At 40.6% G+C, this 10,525-nt stretch overlaps 1 protein-coding gene and 1 non-coding gene across 2 annotated transcripts; one reads left to right on the forward strand and one right to left on the reverse strand.

Moving 5' to 3' along the window:
- Nucleotides 1-7,437: 7,437 nt before the first annotated feature.
- Nucleotides 7,438-8,623, reverse strand: LOC111885433 (uncharacterized). Its single transcript, XM_023881688.2, has 2 exons — nucleotides 7,813-8,623; nucleotides 7,438-7,706 (listed from the first exon to the last, which is right to left on the reverse strand). Exons 1-2 carry the CDS (start codon nucleotides 8,621-8,623, stop codon nucleotides 7,438-7,440), a joined length of 1,080 nt encoding a protein of 359 aa, XP_023737456.2.
- Nucleotides 8,624-9,152: 529 nt separating this feature from the next.
- On the forward strand, nucleotides 9,153-9,259 carry LOC111885442 (small nucleolar RNA R71). Its single transcript, XR_002848100.1, has one exon. It is a non-coding gene; the product is annotated as a small nucleolar RNA R71 (small nucleolar RNA).
- Nucleotides 9,260-10,525: the final 1,266 nt, after the last annotated feature.

Consider the following 10,525-nt stretch of genomic DNA (forward strand, 5'->3'; position numbering starts at 1 on the left):
ATTAACTAAACAATATGATTTCTCCTTTAATATATTATTCCCATAATATATTAATAAATCATATTTAATCCTTTCTCTCCATAATTCATCCTATCAAGTTGCTTTGGTAAAGGCAACCCAAAAGGACCATGAACCATCGGGTCAAGTACATACCAAAATAGTTATGGACTTAGACACTAATCCAACAACAGACCCAACTCGCCGAGTAGATGGTAGTTATCCATCTCATACCAGGAGTCTTGACTTATCTTCTGGAATATTCGAATGGACTCGCCGAGTAGGCTCATGAACTCGCCGAGTAGGAAGGCTTTTGTCACTCATTCGTCATTCTTTGGTCTCTAATTGCTTCCCCTTGTTCCCTTTCACTCCCAAGCATGTCTTTTGCACTGAAAACAAAATTTAAACATCATTAAGTACCTTTTGTCCACATTATACGCATAATTAGTTAAAAATGAATAAAAATGTATGCTAAATAATTAACTAATTATGTACATATCAAAATACCCCACACTTGACTTTTGCTTGCCCCCAAGCAAAACTGAATTTTAAACATATTAGAACCACATATGACAACTCCAATCTAACCCACCCATTATGCTAAGACCCCAACACATGCATTTGTGTCTAAAATTGTCCTAAATACCCCCCATAGTCTAAATACTGACAATCCTCATAAACATTCGCCCACTCGCCCCGAACTATGCTCATTTTATGCATCCCTCAGAATCCATCCCCAGAAAACCTCTTAACCTCAAGGTATTTTTGTTTCAACAACCCAAGCATACATAATCTAGATAATTACAATTTATGATACCACATTGGAGCTCTTTGGAATTCTTCACTTCTTGGCATTTGATCTTTGATCTCTTTGATTCACCACTTTGTTGTTTGATTTTTGGTATATTCAACTTTTTGAATTTCTTTGGAATTTTTAACCTTTTAATTTCATATTTGACTTTGATGCTCCAAAAAATCTTCAAACTTTTCTTGTAATTTCTCTCTATTTTCTTTTTTTTACATGTTCCCCACTTTTTTTCATTCAAATTCCTACATGCTTAAGCAGGGGCACTCAACTTCAACCTTTATTGGCTAAAGATAATAATTTTCCTGGATACATTTCTGGTAAACGATGCTAAACATATTGCATCCCTCAGGCTGAGCGAGGTCGTGTTTTTGTCCCATGATTTCAATAGAATAAGGAAGCCACAAATGCACTAGAACGTATATAGGCTCAACTAAACATTTGGGTTTTCATGCAATCATCAACACAATTCTAACATAGAATCCTAATTTGCTTTTACCAAAATTTTCTCAATTAATTCCTAATTATTATTTTTGGTATGCAACAATTTTTTTTTTAAAATTAGTCTAAATTAAGACTCTAAATTTTCTAATATGTGACCAACCCCCTACCCCACACTTATTTTATGAAATGCCCTCATTGCATATTATGCAAAAAAATAAAAATGCAAACTATAGAGAGAATTGGAACAAACTCCCCTGGGGTAGCAGTCAATAGGTTGATACTCTTTTCTTTAGCTCCATCTTCAATTGACTTTAGCCATAGGAAAAGCTCATCCATGTCTTGGGTGTCATGCGTCTCATGCGGTTGACAACTCGAAAATATCAAGGAACAAGCTTCTTAGAGAATCCCCAGTAACAACTCTTCACGAAAAGTGAATAAATGATGCAGTGAAAGTGCTCAAAACAGTTCTGGAACTCGAAAATTGTTAGTCTACTCGGCGAGTAGTGTCGTGTGCTCGGCGAGTAGCTCTTAACTTGCAACTATAACGTGTAATATCCCATGTACTCGCCGAGTAGAATTTGTGCACTCGGCGAGTAGGCACTGTATTGCCAAAACTGACCCAGCTCGTGTTCCTTTTGACTCAGGTTTTGAAATTGGAAATTTCACTAACCCTTTCTCTAAACCCTTCAGTAGCAACACCCTCCATTACTCTCGACTCCAACGGACTCAATGCTAAGGACAAGACTTCGTACTTTTTCTTGAACATCTCTAATTCCTTACTTGACCCTCAATACTTTATTATGCTTCCTAACCTTCTATCCCTGAAACATAAGCAACTAAAAGTGAAAGCAATAAAAATCCTAAAAAACAAAAATCATCCAAGTTTTAACAATTGTTCAAAACAAAACACCATAAAAACACAAAACATAAAAATATAGTCCTCAATCTTCTTCTTCCATATCGGCTCCTCCAGCGCCACTTCCTCCTTCTTCATTTCTTCTCCTCATTCTTTCTTCCCAACTCATAATGTATGGATAGCCGGGTTCGCGTCTTGGTGTAATGTTCATTTGTTGGAAGAGGTCTTCGAATGATTGGTTATTATAATTAACCCCTCGTCCAATATCGTCCAAATAGTGTCGGTACTCCACTTGATTCCACCCATCATTGTCCTCCTCCACCGGAATAACCGATGGGTCTTCTCGTACCCGCTCGCTACGTTGCCTTACCCGTCTTCCCGACTCCTCAGGGATTGTCGGCTCATCCGCATGTGGAATGGAAAAGGAATCACCAAACTTCTCCATGATCTGTGCCCTGCTGTATAATGCAATGTTGAACGGGGGAGGATAAATGATCGTGAGCGCCCTTGCTTCTTGCAAATCTAAGACCCCAAACGAGCTGGCAAGCTTTGTAACAAACATGCCTCCATTAATCTTGGAGTTCACCTTTTCCTTAACCGCCCCTTCAGCAAGAAACTTGGTGATGCAATACGGGAGATTGCAGAAAGCATCTGGAGTAATAATACTTCAAAGATAAAAGATATCAAGGGTTGGAACCTTGTCCCAATCCTTCCGCATGTTGATCGTGCTAGCCACGAAGCGGTGAATAAGACGATGGATCGGCGAGCGAATATGACCCTCCTAAGCGGTAGAATGAATATACACCCGGTTGGCAATAGTATTCCACCAGGTGGAGGCCACCACTGCCTCGGGAAGATCCTTATGGCAGTTCTCCAGAAAGGCTTCAAAGTCCTCAGTCAGCATAGTGCTTTGATCCTAATTCCCCAGCCTCCAGGAAAATTCAGCCATGCTGCATTGTTGCAGCTCACCACCAAAATAAAAAGAAATTATGTTGGGGTTGTAATACTCACTACCACCTCGGAATGAGATGGTAGAAAAAAATTCCCTACACAATTCAGCATAAACAGGTTCTTGTATCTTGAATAACTGTAACCAACCATCACACATGATGGTGGTATCCCCCAAGTTGCACTCCTTCACCAAATATGGTGTGAGCTCCTCCTCCAAACCCACTTTTCCCAACCAATCCCAGTCAACAACGTTGGGCAAATGGATCTCCTTCTGTTTCAGCGCCTCTAATTTGTTTTTTGCACGAGCTTGGGATGATTTGGACGTGATTTGTCAAAATGAGAGCCACGGGATATCACCTTGGCTTCCCCCTCTAGAAGACTGCCCCCTTCTAGACATGGAATCTGCATAACAACATTAAGAAAACACAAACAAACAACACCCAGTAATTAAAATCGAAATAAACAGGGTTGTATAGTATCCTACTCGCCGAGTTCATGTCCTACTCGGCGAGTAGGATGAACATCGGGACCAAAACCTGTCGATCATATATGGGCTGTCCAAAACTCCTAATTTTTCACAGGGGGTTGATGTATTAAGTCAAATAACCATAAATCCAAAAGAAATTTCTCCTAACATTACCTAATTCATGGCAAAATTAGAACCCTAGAATTTGAGGAAACCCCCCAAATCCGAATTTAAGCAAAATAGGGGCAAATCCATGATAAAGCTTGAACCTTTGATGAGTTTTAAGTGTAAAGATCTTACCTTTTCCTTTGAAAGACGAAGATTAAGTGGAAAATTGAAGAAATCACAGAGAGTGCTTGAAGGATGCTGTGCACGGCGAGTGTATAGGTTAAATTGGTGAAAACCCTTATTTTACAGATTATAAACCATCTGTGTAAGTTGGCTACTCGCCGAGTAGAAAAGATCTACTCGTCGAGTAGAACTAATGTTACGCGTTTATTGGGTTATTTGGGCAGGTACTCGCCGAGTATACGTGCCTACTCGGCGAGTAATCCTTACAGTTTGAAAAAATTTGAATGTTTTGAAAAATTAATGTATTTTCTCATTTTTAACCATCCACCCCACACTCTAGGCATTGCTTGCCCTCAAGCAATTATATTCTTAGAAGAAGACGAATGAAAAAGATAAAATAATAAAAATAAAGGAATGAAAATGCAAACTTGAGACTCGGGTTGCCTCCCGAGAAGCGCTTCTTTTTAAGGAGTCATTAGCTGGACTCCTCCCCTTCTACGTGGTCGCAATCCCTTCCAACAACAACAATTCTTCCATACCTTCATTCCTGGGGACTCCTTCTTCATACTTTTTGACCCTATGTCCATTAACCTTGAAAGGTGTTCCATCTCTTGACAATAGCTCTATAGCACCATGTGGAAACACCGTCTTTACCAGAAAAGGACCATCCCATCTTGACTTGTGTTTTCCCGAGAAAATCTTTTGTCGTGAATTAAAGAGCAACACTTTTTGGCCTTCATGAAATTCTTTATTTTCTTTTATCCTCTTGTCATGCCACATCTTGGTCTTCTCTTTATAGATCAACGAACTAGAGTATGCATCATTTCTAAGCACCTCAAGAGCATTCATTTGCATTAAATGGCTGCTCTTGATTTCCTCCATGTTGAAGTTGCACATCATTAAAGCCCAAAAAGCTTTATGCTCTATCTCCATCAGCAAATGGCATTGCTTTCCATAAACTAACCTATACGGTGTAGTACCAATAGGGTTTTGAAAGCTGTACGGAAAGCCCAAAGTGCATCGTCTAGCTTATGTGACCATTCTTTGCGATTGCTCCCCACCGATTTCTCCAAGATTCGCTTTAAAGCTCGATTTGTCATTTCGGTTTGTCCACTAGTTTGTGGATGGTAGGATGTAGAAAATTTATGGGTTACCCCATATTTCTTTAACACCTTCTCTAGTTGATCATTGGCAAAATGCGTGCCTCGGTTACTTATAAGAGCTTTCGGGACTCCAAATCGTGAAAATAACTTCTTTAAAAACCGCACCACTACCCGACCGTCATTAGTTGGTAACGCTTGTGCCTCCGCCCATTTGGATACATAATCCACCGCCACCAATATGTATTTGTTGCCTTTAGACATGGGAAATGGTCCCATGAAGTCGATCCCCCACACATCAAATACTTCGCACACTTTGATACTATGTTGTGGCATTTCATTTCGAGATGAAATGTTTCCCACTCTTTGACAAGCACCACACTATTTGACAAATTGGGCTGCATGTTTAAAAATCATGGGCCAATAGAACCCAATGTCAAAGATCTTCTTTGCAGTGTTATGTGCTCCATGATGTCCATCCGTGGGCCCGCTATGACAATGCTCTAATATTTTCCGTCTTTCATTCCCGAACACGCATCTTCGTATGATCCCATCCGCGCAGCTTCGGAAAAGATATGGTTCATCCCAAAAGTAATATTTTATCTCGGAAAATAATTTCTTCTTTTGTTGACTTATGAGATCTTTTGGGATGTAATTGCTAGCTAAGTAGTTAGCTATATTTGCAAACCATGGTTCTTCTCCCACGGTCACCATAATATACTCGTCCGGAAAATCATTACCAACTCTATCTTCGTGCAATCGCGGGTTTTCAAGCCTTGACAAGTGGTCAGCTGCTACATTCTCCATTCTCTTTTTGTCTCGTATCTCTATGTCAAACTCTTGAAGAAGTAGCACCCATCGTATCAGTCTTGGCTTTGCATCTTGTTTGGAAAATAAATACTTGATAGCAGAGTGGTCAGTAAAAACAATTGTTTTAGATAAAACAAAATAAGGACGGAACTTATCAAAAGCATACACCACAACTAATAATTCTTTTTCCATGGTGGTGTAATTTTCTTGGGCTGGATTTAGAGTCTTGCTAGCATAATATATGGGTCGAAAGTGCTTATCAACCCTTTGACCAAGGACAACTCCTAATGCAAAGTCACTAGCATCACACATAATCTCAAAGGGTAAACTCCAATTTGGTGCAACAATGATCGGGGCATTAGTTAATTTTTCCTTTAAAAATTCAAATGCCTCTAAACACTCTTTAGTAAAATTAAATGGTGCATCTTTTAATAGTAATTTTGTTAGAGGTCTAGTTATTTTGGAAATATCTTTTATGAAACGCCGGTAAAAACCCGCGTGTCCTAGAAAACTTCTAATGCCCTTCACATTAGTTGGTGGGGGTAATTTGGCAATGGTGTCAATCTTTGCGCGATGCACTTCAATTCCCATTTTGGAAACCTTGTGGCCTAACACTATACCCTGCTTAACCATAAAGTGACATTTCTCCCAGTTGAGGACCAAGTCAGTTTTTTCACACCTAGCAAGCATTTAGTCAAGATTTGTGAGACAATCATGGAAAGAAGATCCAAAAACAGAAAAGTCGTCCAATAAAACTTCCATGAATTTTCCACCATATCGTGGAATATGGCTGTCATACACCTTTGAAAAGTCGCGGGTGCATTGCATAGCCCAAAGGGCATGTGCCTATAAGCAAAAGTCCCACTTGGGCAAGTAAATGTGGTCTTTTCTTGGTCCATTGGGTCTATGGGTATTTGGAAATAACCCGAGAATCTGTCTAGAAAGCAATAGTAACTATGGCCCAATAATCTTTCTAACATTTGATCAATAAAAGGTAAGGGAAAATGGTCTTTACGAGTGGCATCGTTTAGCTTTCGATAATCGATGCACACTCTCCAACCGATTACTTTTCGTGTCGGAATTAGCTCGTTCTTTTTGTTGGTTATGACCGTCATCCCTCCTTTCATGGGCACCACTTGGACCGGACTCACTCACGGACTGTCGGAAATGGAATAGACAATTCCCGCATCTAAGAGTTTAACCACTTCCTTCTTGACTACTTCTTGCATATTCGGGTTTAATCTTCTTTGGTGCTGTACAACCGGCTTTGCTCCTTCTTCCAGATGGATCTTGTGAGAGCAATAAGATGGGCTTATTCCCTTGATGCCGGTGATGCTCCATGCTATGGCCCGCTTCCGCTTCTTCAACTCTTGCACTAGCTCTTCCTTTTCAGATTTAGATAGGTCAGAGGCTATGATTACTGGCTTTTGGTTTCCTTCTTCAAGGAAGGCATACTCCAATGTTCTGGTAAATTTTTGAGCTCAGATTTTTGGTTCTGACTGTTGTACTCGCCGAGTGCAGGTAAGGTACTAGGCGAGTTGGCAGCTGCATTCACGACTTCTGATTTTTCTGAGGATGAACTCGGCGAGTAGATTGGCCCTACTCGGCGAGTAGAGTTGTCAGTTTGCTTGACTATTTCTTCAAATTCAGCTTCTTCCAGCAGCCTTTCGATCTCCATTAAGTCTTTTTTGGCGAGTAGAGTTGTCAGTTTGCTTGACTATTTCTTCAAATTCAGCTTCTCAAAAATTGTGTACTTGCTGGAATCTTCACTTACGCACTCCTCCAATAGTTCGTCTAGCATGTCAATTGAGAACGCCGTGTCGTCACTGTTCCTTGCATACTTCATGGCTTGATCAACCTCAAAGGTTACAGAATCATCACCTACCCACAAAGTAAGCTTTGAATCCCTCATGTCTACTATAGCACTCAAAGTGTTAAGGAAGGGTCTTCCGAGGATGATCGGGACTTGAGGATCCGCCTCTATATCTAGAATTATAAAATCCGAGGGAATGACGAACTTGTCCACCTTGACTAGTAAGTCTTCGCATATGCCTCTTGGGAAAGTGACAGTCTTGTTTGCTAAGTGAATTGCCATGTGAATTAGCCTTGGTTTCCGGGAGATCCAGCTTCTTAAAGAATGAATATGGCATTAGGTTCACACTTGCTCCCGAATCGGCTAAGGCATGAATGGTAGCCAAATTACCAAATTGGCAAGGTAGAGTTAAGCTCCCCGGGTCACCCTTCTTCTTTGGTAGCTTATTTAGTATAGCAGCTGACCAGTTTTCATTGAGGACTACCTTCTTCACTTCTTCCATCTTCCTTCGATTAGTGAGAAGTTCCTTAAGGAACTTAGCATATTTGGGCATTTGGACGACAACTTCAATGAAGGGTATGTCGATTTGAAGAGCCTTGATATGATCTAGAAAATTCTGGTACTCCTCTTCCTGCTTCTCCTTCTTAGCTCGGGCTGGGTATGGCATTGGAGGCTGATCCAGCTTTTCAGGGACCTGTTCCTTTGGATTTGGCAGTGTACTCGCCGAGTCCATATTTGGTACTTGGCGAGTAGAGATGTCAGATTGAAGATTTTGATTTTCTGCTTGATTTTCTGCTTCCTCCTTCTGTGAGGCTTTGGGTGGTTCATTCTGAATAGGGGCCAGAGGAGTGATTGTTTTCCCACTTCTTGTTGTAACTATATTTATGTGCGCGCCTCGTGGGTTATTTTCGGTTTTACTAGGAAGTTCGCCCGATGATCTTTGGTTGATTGGTTGAGCAAGTTGCCCTAGCTGCGTTTCTATGTTGTGGATAGATGCTTGCTGGTTTCTAAGCATGGTCCTTGTTTCTTGAATTGCTGCATCATGATCACTATGTCTCTTTTCTGAAGCAGCTACAAATTTGGTAAGCATTTCTTCCAAACTTGGTTTTCTTTCTTGTGTCGGCTCCTCCTTTTGGTAAAACCCTCTTCCTTTCTACCTGAACTTCTCCTCCTTAGCCTTCTTGTACTATTCATATGGGAGCCACTCTTTCTTTGGTTTTCTCCAATCTTCATCATATCGGTCTCCACTTGAGTAACAAACATGCACCTTCTTCTTGCCATTTTCATCCAAGTCGCAATCTCTAGTAAGATGAGGCCCATTGCAGTTTTCACAACTCACCCGAATAGCATGGATCGTTTGATCCATTTTATCCATCCTTATATCCATGGTTTTTAGCATAGCCATGACCGCGGACAAGTCTTCAGTAGCTGCATATGCAGCTCCCCTAGTAACATCAATTCTTGGGTTGTGGTATTCTCTAGAGTGCTTAGAGAATTCTTCAATTAATTCCTTGATCACTGGGGGTGGCTTCTTTGTGAGCGGGCCTTGCGAGTCAAGTAACTGCCTGGTTGTAACATTGACTCCATCATAGAAAATGGAGACTTCTTGCTGGCTATTTAGGTCATGGTGTGGGCAGTTTCTTAGTAAGCTCTTGTACCTCTCCCAAGCTTCATATAGTGACTCTCCAGCTCGTTGTTTAAAGTTAGCTATTGCTTTCTTCAGTTTGGCTATCTTGGAAGGTGGGAAAAAGTGATCAATGAATTCTTCGTTCATCTTGGCCCATGTGGTGACTGATCCGGGGGGAAGTGATTTGAGCTAGTCTTTTGCAGCGCCTTTGAATGTCACTGGAAGCATGTGAAGTAGCTGAGTCTCGTGAGGCACATTTGGAACATTGAAGTAATCAGCTACATCATTGACTTCATCCAAATGCTTATAGGCATCTTCGTGGTCTTTTCCATAGAAAGGTATTACTTTAAGTAAAGCTAGGATATGACCCTTGAGCTCAAAACTAGCAGTCACAGGAATTGCAGGTTGCACAAGTCCCAAGCCAGTGTTGTCGTGCATCCTCTTCTTCCAATCCCCCATGGGGATTTCATCAATGTTAGCCATGGTAAGAGCTAACTTGTCGCCGGAATCAGAGTCATGCCCGTATGTGGGTTCTTCTTCTTCCTCGGTGTCGTACTCGGTTTCTTCCTTGATCGGGTCTTCGCTTGCTAAAGATGCGCTGGATGCTCCTGATTTGCTGCTCTTCTTCTTCCCAAAAACAGTCTTCAAGTTAAACAAAGGTGACTTCTTGTGTGTACTCGAGCTCTCCACATCCTTTCCTTTGTTCCTTTTCAATGGGGATTCGGGATCTTCAAACGGGGGTACCAACGGGGTGTTTGATCCTCTGGTCATGAAAGTCCTGAAATAAATAAGATAAAAATGTAAAAAGAACAAAAAAGTGTACTACAAAAACGAAAATTAAAAGCTACAATCTGCTGTACTCGCCGAGTATGTGCGAATGCACTCGGCGAGTAGCAGTGTATTTTTGAAAGAATTCAAAACTTGAAATAAAACTAATTTAGATGCTAAAACCTAACTACTAATTACTAATCTGCAATAAATTAACTTTGTGCTAGTAAACTCACACAAAGGATCGGAAAAAAAATTAGAAATTAGATAAATTATTTAGAACCTTTTCCTGGCAACGGCGCCAAAAACTTGATGTGTGTAAAATGAGCTAGTTTTAATCCTACTTTTAGTTAATAAATTAAGCACACAAAGGCAGTGAACCTGTTTTTGTAACAACCCGAAGTTGTTCATCGCCGAAAACCCATTCTACCCGTATAACTCGCCGTATATCGAAACGTTCCGATGTCGTTTTTAGGTTAAGTTAATTAAACTTATATGTTTAATTGATGCTAATGAGTGTCCAAACCCCTTAGGAACTCATGAAATTAGCCCAAAATAGGTATTTCAAAAATTTTAGAAATGTCCTTGCCGGATTAC

Source organism: Lactuca sativa, chromosome 2, assembly GCF_002870075.4.
Source record: "Lactuca sativa cultivar Salinas chromosome 2, Lsat_Salinas_v11, whole genome shotgun sequence".
Classification (NCBI taxonomy): domain Eukaryota; kingdom Viridiplantae; phylum Streptophyta; class Magnoliopsida; order Asterales; family Asteraceae; genus Lactuca; species Lactuca sativa.